We start from the raw sequence: 14,944 nt of genomic DNA, 5'->3' as shown, positions 1-14,944 counted from the left end.
TCGCATAATGTACATTTCATTGCTATCTGTGGAATGTCAACATTAAAACAGATGTCCTCTCATATACTGACATCTATTTAAATGGAAAATGAGTTGCTAGTCCGCATTACCCAGCTGTCATCCCACTCACTCACCTCTTTCTTCATGTTCCAGCCCTGCCAGCAGTGCATAAAATATGTGATAATTCCTTTCCCCGGGATTTTGCCTTACTACTCGGTTCTGGGAAGATAAATCAGATTTATATTCAGAGATGTTTCCTGTGCTTAATTCACACAAACCAATAATTTCTGAAAATTGTTATTATGGAAGAAAATGTGGATTAAATCACGTTTACTTACTTTTTCTAATAAATCTTCATGTGAAAAGCAATGGCAAGTCAAGGAAAAAAACAAAGCTATGCCATGCTCAACTAGTCTTTCATTTTCTATTCTTCGCTGCCCAAATAATTACAGCTCCCTGTTCCTTTGACGTAGAAGCTTCCAGTGCCAACAGACAAGCAAACAAAGCTTAGACTATTTCATCTAAATCCAATTCCAGGCTTGACACATGGTACCCTGTCAGGTATCTAACTGACACAGCTGATTTCAAACCAATACCTGAGGTTTAATGATGAATTCAATGTTTCAGATTATGGAAATTATATCAGAGATTTACAAAACAAATACGGTTCTTTATTTCACAGAAGAATTTTTGTTTTATTGTATTTATTTATTTTTTTGACAGTGTCTTGCTCTGTCACCCAGGCTGGAGTGCAGTGGCGCGATCTCGGCTCACTGCAACCTCTGCTACCCGGGTTCAGGTGATTCTCCTGCCTCAGCCTCCCCAGTAGCTGGGATTACAGGCACACGCCACCATGCCTGGCTAATTTTTGTATTTTTAGTAGCGGTGGGGTTTCACCTTGTTGGCCAGGCTGATCTCCTGACCTCAAGTGATCTGACTGCCTCGGCCTCCCACAGTGCTGGGATTACAGGCATGAGCCACCGCCCCCGGCCACACAGAATAATCTTTAAAAATTATTTTACTTTTTTAAGAGACAGGGTCTTGCTATGTTGCTCAGGCTGGCCTCTAACTCCTGGGCTCAAGCAATCCTCCTGCCTCAGCCTCCCAAGTAGTTGTAAGTAGAGGCACATACACCATGTCCAGCTCATAGAAAAATTAACAGGTAAAGTATACTAACATTAGAGCAATAACTAACTGCTCTAATTCGTTAAAGAACCAGAGAAAGACACGTTTCACATTCTTTTTCAATCCTTATAATTAGTGAGAACAGTTTCTAATACTATAGATAAAAAATAAATGAAAGAGGATACAATCTACAATTCTCCCGCCCTGAATATTTCCTTTCTGACAGATGTTCAGCTGAACAAACTTCCCAAAGCGACTAGAGTTGTTGTTGTACACGGTCTTCGCATTGCCGAAAGCTTCCATGATGGGGCTGTGAAGACAACGAGGGCAGCAGACAGCGTTAATAAGGGCGGGTCTGAAGATAGCAACAGCACTTCTCACAAATGTCAAAATATACAACTGCGAGAAAAATCTGAAACCAAAAGGACTGAGGGTGACAATGTTTATTTCCAGAAGAGCCAGATTTTCCTTTTTTTTTTTTTTTTGAGACGGAGTCTTGCTCTGTCGCCCAGGCTGGAGTGCAGTGGCCGGATCTCAGCTCACTGCAAGCTCCGCCTCCCAGGTTTACGCCATTCTCCTGCCTCAGCCTCCCGAGTAGTTGGGACTACAGGCGCCCGCCACCTCGCCCGGCTAGTTTTTTGTATTTTTTAGTAGAGACGGGGTTTCACCGTGTTCGCCAGGATGGTCTCGATCTCCTGACCTCGTGATCCGCCCGTCTCGGCCTCCCAAAGTGCTGGGATTACAGGCTTGAGCCACCGCGCCCGGCCTAGATTTTCAAAATGCTTGTTGAAATGGGTTTATCCGCATACCCATCTTAGCGAGTACAGCTGTGCTGCCAATGGATGCCACAGAGCTAAGGGGACCGCAATGGCTCCTTCCTGCACAAGTGAGTGTGGCCTTACATGCACAATCCAGGCACTGCACAGAAAAAGCCCCCACCCCAATTATAGAAACTGAAGAAGTTCCAGTCCTGGAAATTTCACCTATTTGTTGTATGTCCCCGGGGGCAACTCATTTAATTTATTTGGGTCTTTTCCAAGTGTAAGATGGAGTCTGACTAGATCGGGGCCGGCAAACTTTTTCTGGAAAGGACCAGACAGTAAGTGTTTTAGGCTTTGCAGACCATGGGGTCTCGGTTGCAACTACTCAGCTCTGCCACTATAGCCTAAAAGCAGCTGTAAACACTCCTCATGAGTGTGGCTGGGTTCCAATAAAACTTTATTTATAAAAACAGATTACAGGAGGAAGATGAAGTTCTGGAGACAGATGGCAGCAATGGTTGCATAACAACGTGAATGTACTTAATGCCAACGCCACTGCTCCGTACGCTGAAAAATAGTTAACACACATTTAGCGCTAGGTATAGTTTACCACGGTTTTTAAATGGAGTGTATACATGCTAAAAAACAAAAACAGGCTGCAGGATACAGGCACGAGGCTGTGGTTTGCCGACCCCTGGACAAATCTCTAAATAATAGGATGTATAAAGTCCCTACTGGTTCTAAAGTCTTACAAGGCACAAACCATCTATCAGGCAATGACATATTTTATACAACAACTTGGGTGACACCTAGCCCTCTTTCTAAGTTCTGCGGCTCCCTGTTATAGAATGCATCACTGATCTTCTGCACACGAGAGGTCCGTTCTGCTCATGTTAAGCCTCCAAACAGTGGATGCTGAAGTGAACCCTGCTTGTCTCCACAGTAAACCCCCTTTTACACAGTGGCTAGGGGGTGACATTTCTGCTGCTGACAAGGCCTCCAGAAAGCTAGTCAAGTTTATTCTTCTCCGTAAACTCCAATACAAGTGCCTTATCTGATCCAGGTGCTTCACACATGAAGCTGGAGTCAAAGGCTCTCGGGTAGGAAGGAGGCTGCAGATGGTCATTGGGTGCCACTCAGTCCCCATTTCAGACCTGGCCTGACGATGAAGGGGCAGGAGGCAGAAGGAGCTTCTGCTGGGCTCATTAGATATTACTATGTGCATGGCAAGACCTTTTCTTCAGGAATTGTAAAAGAGAAGTCAAGAAAAAGAGAAACGCGACTAACTAATTTTAACTCTTCCTTAAATAAGCCATACCATAAGGAAAGTGAATCCTATTAGTTGGAAACAAGAAAATCGATAAACAAATACCTGCTTTCAAGAATGGCTCGTTCAACACAGGATGTCTTCTCCTTTAAGGACAGTTCCAAAGACTGTTGACTGATGACTGACAGAAACTTGAGGATCAATTTAGTGCTTTCGGTTTTACCTGCCCCACTTTCACCACTGAAAGATAAAATGCAAAAGTTTGTGCTTCTGACTATAATTAAAAACAAACAAACAAAAACAGCTTTGGTCAATGGCACCGTAGTTACTCAACGGAACAATGGTAGAAAGGTGGGAAAAGGGAGATCAAAATGCCTGTTTCCAAAGAGCTGAGTTAAAAGAAAGCAAAAGTCCTTTCTCCTGCTGGCCACACTGTGTCTGGCCTTACTCGCCTCTTTCAGCAAATGAGGCAAACAGAACTACCTTTTCCTAAGGAAAGGTCGTAAGATGGATGGTGCTTTACAGGGAAGGTAAGCTCTGGGGCAGAGAGATCTTTATCTCGTTCATCCCAAACACCTCCACCGTGTAAACATTTGGTTAAATGCATGAGCTCACTAACATGATCTGTCTGGGAAACTTAAAGCAGGTACACGTGCGTAAAAATGCAATCACTCATGAATATCATTGAGGGGACAAGGCAATGAACCTGCGGGTACACAACCCACACTAAATCATGTTATTCTCACAGTAATCCATGAGGGAAGCATGGCTGAGTGTCCGAGTCGGACTCTTCACGCCAGGTCTGCCTGATCCAAAGTCCTGCTGAGGTCACATGTTAGTGATAGTTAAGGACAAGTGAACAAAAAATCCAAAAGGAAAGGAGGCAAAGGACCGATGTAAATAAGGGATGAGTTATGACTTAAGAGACTGGCAAACATTAGTCAGGCCAAGAAAGCACAAAAGCCACAGAAGCAGGGAAAGATTCTTATGGGAGAATGAGATCCAGGGCTGATTAGGTCAGCTGGGCTGTGATGAAAGGCGGCAGCAGACACGAGCTAAGGTTGAGCTGGATGCTTCAGGGGCAAGTGCAGGAGCCAGAGGGTGGTGATGACCTCATCAAGGTCACCTGTAAAAAACACAGCTTTGGAGGAAAAGCTCTAGAAGGACCGAAGGATCCCTCGAGAGACCAGCTGCTGCTGTTGTCTAGGCCTGCAGTGGCCAGGTCCCAAACACGGTTAATCAGGCTGGAGATGGAGAGGAAGACACGGACATGAGAGAGACTTGAAAGGAGAAATCCTGGTCACGCGCGTTGGCTCACGCCTGTAATCCCAGCACTTTGGGAGGCTGAGGTGGGTGGATCATGAGGTCAGGAGATCGAGACCATCCTGGCTAACATGGTGAAACCCTGTCTCTACTAAATATACAAAAAATTAGCTGGGCATAGTGGCGGGTGCCTGTATTCCCAGCTACTCAGGGGGCTGAGGCAGGAGAATGGCGTGAACCCGGGAGGCGGAGCTTGCAGTGAGCCAAGACTGCGCCACTGCGCTCTAGCCTGCCTGCCTGGGTGACAGAGTGAGACTCCATCTCAAAAAAAAAAAGAAAGGAAAGGAAAGGAGAAATCCCATCCATTGGGCATATGGCACCATGCTTGGTGCTGTGCAGAGAAGAGAAGCAGCAAAGAGCCTGGAAACTTATGAGAAAGGTAAACCAAAGGGATAAGCAAGAGCACAGCCATACAAACGCCACCACGAGGCAGCACGCTGACAACTGCTGAATGCTGGGATAGGCAGATGAGCCCCTTTTGCATTCTAAAGAGAAGTCCTGTGGAGTACCAAGAGCTGGGATGTTATCAGGAAAGAGGAATTTTGCTAAAAATGTGAATTAATTGCATGTAATAAGAGAGGAAATGATTCAGAGATGACGCCAACATGCCAGGCTGGGTGCAGGGGTCCCAGGGATCTCCACTGGTCTAGACAACCGCAGTCCTTTCACCCACTCTACTAGCGACAGTCCTGGGCAGGGGCCAGCGTCACGGTTCCACGAAGACGTAATGTCGTAATGTCAAGGGTACTGTGGGCTCCTAGGGGAGGTTTGCGCACACACACGACACCAGACAGAAATGTCCCCTTTGTGGCAGACAACAAAGATGTGAGAATCTAAACCTGTCTTGAAATCATAAAGCAAAAGTCAAGAAAATCAGAGGCAAGCCCAGTGGGAGTGGAGGCTGAATCCACATCCCTGAAACTGCCCTGCCTCGTGTGGTCTGAAATAGTAAAAGGCAGCATAGATTAGGCCACCTTTAGTTGGGGTTTCCCTTACTAGTCACCAGGATCTTCCCAGTACAGAGCTCGGCATACACTGAATAACTGGCATCTGCTCGGCCCAGTGCCTGGCACGTGGGAGGCATCCAACAACAGTGCATGGAATGACTCACAGAAACCAAGAGAGATAGTTTCAAGGAATGATTTAAATGAGTTAAATCATCTTCCATATTTAAAACATATCTATATTGATGTGGCAGCTGTTGGTGGCTGAGTTATTAAAGTAAAAACTAGAGGGATAAGTTGTCTAGTGAAAATGGTGAGGCAGAAACAATGTTATGTGTTCCTCAACCTACTTCTTTATCCTCGGGCACACAGAAGCCCAAAACGTTTAGACTCCCTTGTAGTAAAAACGGCAGGCAGAGGCCAGGCACAGTGGCTCGCGCCTGTAATCCCAGCACTTTGGGAGGCTCAGGCGGGTGGATTACTTGAGGTCAGAAGTTTGAGTCCAGCCTGGCTAACACGGTGAAACCCTGTCTCTACTCAAAATACAAAAATTAGCAGGGCATGGTGGCGCACATCTGTAATCCCAGCTACACGGGGGGCTGAGGCAGAAGAATCACTTAAACCTGGGAGGTGGAGGTTGCAGTGAATGGAGATCGTGCCACTGTATTCCAGCCTGGGCGACACAGCCAGACTCCATCTCAAAAAAATAATTTAAAAAACAAAAAACAAAAAAACAAAAAAAAAACGGCAGGCAGTCAGTAACAAGGGGACCAAGTGTAGCCAGTTGAACAACTGAGCCAAGGGGCTATCAGCCACTTCTATGCCTGGTAGCTAAAAACCCCCTTCACGGTTCTCTGGGTTCCATCTTCCATTTGCCACCTAAGTGTCCTCAGAGACGGCACATCTTCCAAGCAAAGAAGCCTACAGAGTAGACTCGAGGCCCTTGCCTACCCACCAGGGGCTGTGAGAGGAGCAAGAAATAGACCATCCCTGTGCTACACCCCTAAGATTTGAGGGCTGTCTGTTATAGCAGTCAGCCTACCTTGGCTCACTGAACATGGCAAAAATACAATCATGGAGAAGTTACGATCCTCTTCAAACTCTACAGCAGAGGCTTGGTCAAAGAAAACCCAGGACTCTCGTCGTCGTAAAGATGCCTGAAGAGTGTACGACACATTGAGAAAAAACATGGCTGGAGATGGACCCAGTCATGGATATCAGTCTCTGTCAGTCTCTTATACAGGTGGAAGATCTCTTATCTGAAATGCTTGGGACAAGAAGTGTTTCTGATTTCAGATTCTGGATTTTGAGAATATCTGCACTATACCAATTGGGTAACCCTAAATCTGAAAATATGAAATCTGAAATGGTCAAGAATCTGAAACTTTTTTTAGTGCCAACATGATGTTCAATGGAAATGCTCTTTTGGGTTCTTTGGGGCAGATTTTCAGATGAGGGATGCTCGACCAGTATAATGCAAATATTCCAAAATCCAAAAACATTGGAAAAAACCTGAAAGCTGAAATATGCCTAGCCCAAAGCATTTCGGATAAGGGGTACTCAAGCTGTGTAAGTAAAATGTGGAAAAACCCTCAGATTTGCACAGAGCTCTGCGATGGTGGCTCTCAACCCTGGCTGCACATTAGAACCACCTAATAGGCCCAATAGGTCCCTCGTCCAAACCTGTGGGCGTAGAACTCTGTCATCTGTATTATCTGTATTTAAAAATATATATTTTTTTTGGCCAGGGGCAGTAGCTCACATCTGTAATCCCATCACTTTGGGAGGCCAAGACGGGGAGATCACTTGAGGTCAGGAGTTCGAGACCAGCCTGGCAAACATGGTGAAACCCCGTCTCTACTAAAAATACAAAAATTAGCCGGGCATGGTAGTGGGTGCCTGTAGTTCCAGCTACTTGGCAGGCTGAGGCAGGAGAATCGCTTGAATCCAGGAGGTGGAGGTTGCAGAGAGCAGAGATTGCACCACTGCACTCTAGCCCGGGTGACACAGCTAGACCCTGTCTTTTTTCTTTCTTTCTTTTTTTTGAATGATTCCACGACGAAGCCAGGTTGAAGAACTGCGACTGCGGAAAGCAGCCCCACACATAATTCAGCTAGGACTCTACCAGGAGATAAGTGCTGACGACTCAGATATTGGGCTGTGGAAGTGTTTTACAAACAACAGGGCAAAGAAGAAATATAAGTAAATAACCCGCAAACTGCGAAAACCCAGAAATATGCCGGATGTCCCGGGATACTAATGTCAAGGTCACAGACCCTGCAGGTAGAACACTTCTGTCTAACCCGTCTCCTCCTCCTCCCGCCTGCAGCTCCACCTGCTCCTCATTAGCCCAAGGCAATGACAGTTCTATGCCTCGTGCCAACAGGCTGGCCGACACGAACTCAGGCTTTGGCAAAAATGTGTTCATTCAGATTAACCAAAAGGAGCTTCTATATATATATATATATATATATATTTTTTTTTTTTTTTTTTTTTTTTTGAGGCGGAGTCTTGCTCTGTCGCCCAGGCTGGAGTGCAGTGGCACTATCTCGGCTCACTGCAAGCTCCGCCTCCTGGGTTCACGCCATTCTCCTGCCTCAGCCTCCCGAGTAGCTGGGACTACAGGCGCCTGCCACCACGCCCGGCTAATTTTTTTGTATTTTTTTTTTTAGTAGAGATGGGGTTTTCCTGCCTCAGCCTCCCGAGTAGCTGGGACTACAGGCGCCTGCCACCACGCCCGGCTAATTTTTTTGTATTTTTTTTTTTAGTAGAGATGGGGTTTCACCGTGTTAGCCAGGATGGTCTCGATCTCCTGACCTCGTGATCCACCCATCTCGGCCTCCCAAAGTGCTGGGATTACAGGCTTGAGCCACCACGCCCGGCCATATATATATTTTTTAATTCTAACTATAATAATGAAAATGTGAAAACGAACCCAAAGTATTCATGTGGGGCCATAGGCTGTCTTAAAAATTGTGAGAATTTTTTGTAGGCACAATGGAACGTCATAGGACAGTTCCTAAGCAGGAGAGTGTCATGATCAGATTTAAGGTTCTAAAGAATTGTTCTTTTGTTTGTGTGTGTGTGAGTTTTGCTCTGTCGCCCAGGCTGGAGTGCAGTGGCGCAATCTTGGCTCACTGCAACCTCCACCTCTCTGGGTTCAAGCGATTCTCCTGCTTCAGCCTCCCGAGTAGCTGGGATTACAGGCGCCTGCCACCACGCCCAGCTAATTTTTGTATTTTTAGTAGAGGCGGAGTTTCACTATGTTGGCCAGGCTGGTCTTGAACTTCTGACCTCAGGTGATCCACCTGCCTTGACCTCCCAAAGTGCTGGGATTACAGGCATGAGCCACCAGGCCCCAAAGAATCATTCTGACTGTTGCGTGGAGAATGGACAGAAAGGAGGCAAGGAAGGAGTCAGGGAGACCAAAAGGGTGATGCGGGAAGGGTCGAGGGGGCAGCAGAGATGAAATAAGAGGCCCAAGAAAGACTGGAGGGCAAGTGACAGGATTGCTGAGGGTGGCCAGGCGGTGGGCAGCAAGTGATGGATGGGGAGGCATCAGGGATGACTCCTGGGGCCCCTGAGAGTTTGCTACTATGATGATCCATGAATTGGTAGCACCAGGTTTGTGCATGTGCCAAAACTCATCAAACTGGATACTTAAGACTGGCATACTTTACCATGTGTATGTTTACCTTAATTTAGGGTGGGAAAAAGAATGACTTCCAGATCTCAGGCTTGGGACAGGGTAGGATGGAGAGGCTACTGGCTGAGATTGGGAAGCACAAGGGGAGGGATAAGTTTCTGGGAGAAAATGACACGGACTTTAGAACATGCCACCCCTGAGACAACTCAGTGATGACACCTAAGGGGCACTAGGACTTAAGCCTGGGACTCGAATGAGAAGTTGAGGGTGTATAAACTTCAGGAGTCCTGCAGACTCAGAGAAGAAAACGCAGGTGGCTGAGAAGACAGGAGGTGAAAAATGACTGAGGAGCTGAGGAGTGGCCACGGAGAGCTAGGAAGAAATACAGGACGGGGCGCCATGGTAGCGGGCAGCTTGCTGAGATAAAGGAGTAGTTGAATGAGGGTGTGGAACCAAACGAGCATCTTTTATATTTTTTTCCAAGATGGAACACACTAAAAGTTTTTGAATAATGTCAACAATCCAGTAGAGAGAGAGGTCAAAGAATCCAGGGCAAGGAGGCTCAGAGATGCAGCAATGTCCTCAGGCAAGCAGAGAGAAGGGATCCAGGACACATCTGAAGGAAAAGCAACCTGATACGAGTAGGGCCTTTTGTGCATAGGACACGCTAGCCTCCCAGCAGCACACATCAAGGCTGGCAGTTTTCTAGATCCAGCCCATGTGTCAGCAAACAATGGTCCTCATCTCTGACCTGCTGCCTGTGTTTATAAGTAAAGTTTTATTGGAACACAGTGCAGCCTATGTATCTGCATACTATCTGAGTGCTTTCACACTACAAGGGCAGAGTTCATTAGTTGCAACAGAGGTGCTTTCGCCCACAAAGCCTAAAATATACACTCTTTGGCTCTTTACACAAAACTTTTTGCTGGCACTTATAACACTACTTACAAATCAATTCCCTTGATCCACACGATTTTCTCAAAATATAAATTGGATCACTCCTTCAATTGTTCAATGAACTTAGGAAACTACTGCCTAAAGGATTAAGTGCAAAGGTCTTAGGAAGCCAAACAGAGCCCTTATGTTATGAAGCTGTAACAGAAAGTAAGATTCTGTTCTGGAAATACAGACTTCACTCATGCCTGTAATCCTAGCACTTTGGGAGGCAGGCAGATCACCTGAGGTCAGGAGTTCGAGACCAGCCTGATCAACATAGTGAAACCTCATCTCTACTAAAAACACGATAAAAAACTTAGCCAGCCATGATGTTGCATGCCTGTAATCCCAGCTACTTGGGAGGCTGAGGCAGGATAATTGCTTAAACTTGGGAGAAGGAGCCAAGACTGTGCCACCACACTCCAGCCTGGGCAACAGAGCAAGACTCCATCTCAAAAAACAAAACAAAACGAAACAGAAATATAGACTTCACAGGCAGAGAGACTGAAGTTCAAATCCTGTTTGTGGCTAATAGCTGAAGTTTCTTCAGTAAGTCCACCAAACAGTTGAGCCTCAGCTTCCCTACAGAAAATGCCTCTTGGACCCCTCTGAGGAATACACAAGAATAAGTCTCTCGATGAATTTCAGTTCCTTTTTCTTTGCGTTTCCCACTCTACCTCTTTCATCTGCTGTATCACAAGAGCCATATCCCCATGCCTTATTCTGCTTGGTGCCTTTCTAATTGAGGATGCAAGTTTTGTTCAGCATTCCAACACTATCACCTCTAAATGGAGAAGTAGAAAAAAAACCAAACCCTCAGTTATCAATCCAGGACATGGTTAAGTAGAAATCACTCAAGTTTTGAAAAAACAAAACACACAAAGCAAGCAAAGATCCTGAACCAACAGTCATTCCATATATTCATCCTTTGACTGACAGCTGTTGAATGCTGGTCCTCTCCCAGACACTGTCCTGGGTACCAGGCTGCAAAGATGAATTAGCCACAGGCCTTGTCTATATTATTCACCGTAAGAAGTCATACATACTGCGAAGACCACATGGTATGGTTTGGCTGTGTCCCACCCAGATCTCATCTTGAATTGTACTCCCATGAGTCCCACATGTTGTCGGAGGGACGCGGTGGGAGATGACTGTATCACAGGGGTGGCCTCCCCCATGCTGTTCTTGTGGTCATGAGTGGGTCTCATGAGATCTAATGGTTTCATCAGGAGTTTCTGCCTTTGCATCTTCTTCACTCTCTCTGCCTGCTTCCATCCATGTAAGACGTAACTTGCTCCTCCTTGCCTGCCACCATGATTGTGAGGCTTCCCCAGCCACCTGGAACTATAAGTCCGATTAAACCTTTCTTTTGTAAATTGCCCAGTCCTGAGTATATCTTTATCAACAGTGTGAAAACAGACTAACACACCATAATAAACTAAACCCTGCCTGGTGTACACTGTGTATGAAAAACTAGAGTCAGTGTCAATTGTACTAGAGATCAACCAAAGTCAAACACTGACCTTATGAGATGGAAAATTCAAGTAAGTTTTACATATATGTATACACACACACACACACACATTCAAAACCGTAATAGCATGAGCATTCATTTAAATGTACACAAAAAATGGCAAAATTGAAACTAGACATTAAGAGAGGCAACAATCTTGAAAATGAGATCAAAGAAAGAGGCTTTAACTAGAAGCCTAGGGACCTGGCATTGCCACCAAGCAGCAGAGGAGCCTGTCCAATCGATGTTCACTTATAAAGCGAGAGAAAAACTGATCTATGAAGTTCTGTATAATTCAAACAGGCTTATTTTCTTAAGCATGAGAAGTTTTTAAAGTAGTAAAACACATTTTAGCCAGCAGGGGGCAGATCATGCCCAAGGAAATCTAAACAGGGCACCTGTGTCCAGCAACTCCTATTTTTATATTCCATTTTCTCTCAATTCCCACAGCTTCAACCCCCACTTTAAAAAACTGCTGAAGAGAGCTATTAAAATCAAAACACATTTTAATGAGAAATCTATTCTTAAAGTCTCTGTTTCCTGAATTAATTTAGATAAATACAGTTACCCTGTTCACATCAGCATTGCATAATTGGAGCTTTCTGTTTAGGATCCACCCCCCCTCCTCCTTATTTTTAAATACCATGAAAATGCCAACCTCCTTCCGTTTTAATACATACACACACACACACATATATATATGCGCACAATGATCTCATTTGATGTTTCGCTTTCTTCTTTAGCAGCTCTGTCTAGCAAGTAATGTATTAGTCATGCTCTCATTTTTTCCACTGAATGTAATAAATACAAGCAATTATCAATGGCAATTATTTAAGGATCTAAGTGTGGACACCAATTTGATCTTTTAAAATAGATTGTTCTCTTCCCTTCTGTTAATCTTAAATGATATTCTGTATGCTGAAATAATGATCTTTAAATTCTAACTCTGGAACTTTTATGAAGTTATTTAGAAGAGTCCACAAATAGTGGTTCTAGTCACAGATCAGATTGTTTTATTGGGTATGTGAATCTTAAATGCTCTGTTTCTATATTAAGCAGCCGCTTCATTTCAATTAACTGCAAGCCGTCATGATCCCTATCTGTTTAACTGAATACACAGACAGTCCCTCTATCCAAGCTGTTTCTACGGCCCAGCACATTATTAGTCCTGTTAGAATTTAGGTAACGGGAAGACAGTACATCCGCCCATGTGCTCCCTCCCGTTAGACAAACACACACACACACACACACACACACAGAGTGAGAGAGAGAATTCAGCTGTTCATATACATGTAATCCCATTTGTTAAAAAAAAAACAAAGAACTACAAAAAAGATAACGGGTACAAACTGCCAGTGAGAAGAACACACTCCCCGCAAATGGCTTTGTGTGTGTGGCACCTGCAGATATCATCATAGAGCACCCACATCAAAGGGCTGTCAGGGGTTTCAATGTGCTGATGCCTGGCAAGCTCTTGGCACAGAGTCCAACACACAGAACCCGTCAGAAACCGTGAGCCATTATTTCGTACCCATCCTCAATCAGCTCTCACATGGGATACTGTGAACACTCTCCATCCATTTCCCTGCCCCAGGGTTTCAGAGGGGCCTCCTCGGGCACCTCTGTCCTCCCCCGACCCCGGTCCCTCCCCACAGGAGCGGGGGGCTGCTCTAAGCGCTCTGGGGTGAAAGGAGAAAGGCAGAGCCTATTTGCTTTTCTCCACCATCTGGGAATCAGTTTCCCACAGTCATCATGTTCACCAGTTACCTGGCTGTAGCCATGACCAGGTGGGTCTGTCTGTGCGATTCGGGGCTGCAGTGCTCACAGGCCCACTTGGCTGGGAGTCTTAGGCTGACATATGGCTCTCCATATGTCTCCTGTGGTCTTACATCCACTGAATCGGAAATCCAGAGAGAGGGGTCTTTTTAGTGTCCCCCGCCCCCCACATCCCCCGCCAAATCCAAACCACCCTTTCCTTTCCCTTTCCCATTTCTCTTGAAATAATAGAATAACTATCTTGCCACAAGTTGGGACTAGAAAGCCATCTGAGGCAGATGTCAGAATCCTCTTTCACACTAGCAGCTTTACAAGACTGTGGCTCCTCAGTAACAGCTATGTCCCATGAGTGAACTCCTGGAAGGAGAAATGAATGAAGAAATGCGTGGCGCCTCCATGGAAACCTCACTAGAAGAGACTGACATTCATCACGTCTGCTTTGAGTATCACCCGGGCTGTGGTGAAGATCAGTAGAGCACAGTTCCATAGAAATAATTAACAAGATCCAACAGGATGGCACTAGCATACATGCAATGAGGTCAATTTGAATGTTAATAAAAATTAAGAAAATTTATTTATGTATGTATGTATTTATTTATTTATTGAGACGGAGTCTTGCTCTGTCACCCAGGCTGGAGTGCAGTGGTGTGATCTTGATCTTGGCTCACTGCAACCTCCACCTCTGGGTTAAAGTGATCCTCCTACCTCAGCCTCCCAAGTAGTTGGGACTACAGGCATGCACCACCATGCCTGGCTGATTTTGTATTTTTAGTAGAAATGGGGTTTCATCATGTTGGCCAGGCTGGTCTCCAACTCCTGACCTCAAGTGAACCACCCACCTCGGCCTCCTAAAGTGCTGGGATTACAAGTGTGAGCCATTGCACTCGGCCAATAAATATTTATTTAAAAAATATTCTACTACTTTTTAAGACAGTTCCTAGTAATGAAAGAACTGATATTGGGGCTCCTAACAGTTTCTTCGTAAAAGTAAGTACGACTCAGCTAAAACAGACATGCCAAGTGCCTTCTCGCCCACTAAAAAAAAAAACTGAGGCCAGGCGCGGTGGCTCAAGCCTGTAATCCCAGCACTCTGGGAGGCCAAGACGGGCGGATCACGAGGTCAAGAGATCGAGACCGTCCTGGCTAACATGGTGAAACCACGTCTCTACTTTAAAAAAAAAAAAAAAAAAAACTAGCCGGGCGAGGTGGCGGGTGCCTGTAGTCCCAGCTACTTGGGAGGCTGAGGGAGGAGATTGGCGTGAACCCGGGAGGCAGAGCTTGCAGTGAGCTGAGATCAGGCCACTGCACTCCAGCCTGGGTGACAGAGCAAGACTCCGACTCAAAAAAAAAAATGGAAATAAATACACCCTTAACACACACACAGTGAGCCCCTCTTCTGTGGCTAATTCAAAGGTAAACTTTAAGAGCACCCCATTATTAAAATTGCCTAAATCTGGGAGATTCTATCTAGAGTTATTTTATTGCAGTAGAGAAAAAAGAAACCTTGTTCACACATATAAGCCTTGTGAGTGGCACTGTAGGCTACACAAAACGTTTAAATTTGAAAGAACTATGCAAGATTTCCTTGAACAGATAGAAGGATCATGCCTCACCATTGAAATAAATCAAAGAATAATTAAGGGAAATAAATTT

The 14,944-nt window shown here is 45.2% G+C and overlaps 1 protein-coding gene across 2 annotated transcripts in view; it reads right to left on the bottom strand.

The window, feature by feature from the left end:
* MYO10 (myosin X) overlaps positions 1 to 14,944 on the bottom strand; it is a 272,370-nt gene that overhangs the window by 114,450 nt on the left and 142,976 nt on the right. For both annotated transcript variants that reach the window (XM_007961248.3, XM_037988722.2), the window contains 4 exons: positions 3,259 to 3,393; positions 1,311 to 1,435; positions 339 to 352; positions 135 to 219 (listed from right to left, as the gene is read on the bottom strand). In XM_007961248.3, coding sequence (XP_007959439.3) covers positions 135 to 219; positions 339 to 352; positions 1,311 to 1,435; positions 3,259 to 3,393 — 359 coding nt within the window. The remainder of the gene's footprint in view (positions 1 to 134; positions 220 to 338; positions 353 to 1,310; positions 1,436 to 3,258; positions 3,394 to 14,944) is intronic.

The sequence above is a fragment of the Chlorocebus sabaeus genome, chromosome 4 (assembly GCF_047675955.1).
Source record: "Chlorocebus sabaeus isolate Y175 chromosome 4, mChlSab1.0.hap1, whole genome shotgun sequence".
In the NCBI taxonomy this organism is placed as follows: domain Eukaryota; kingdom Metazoa; phylum Chordata; class Mammalia; order Primates; family Cercopithecidae; genus Chlorocebus; species Chlorocebus sabaeus.
Note: the sequence above shows the minus strand (reverse complement) of the source record. Positions and strands in the feature narration are given on the sequence as shown.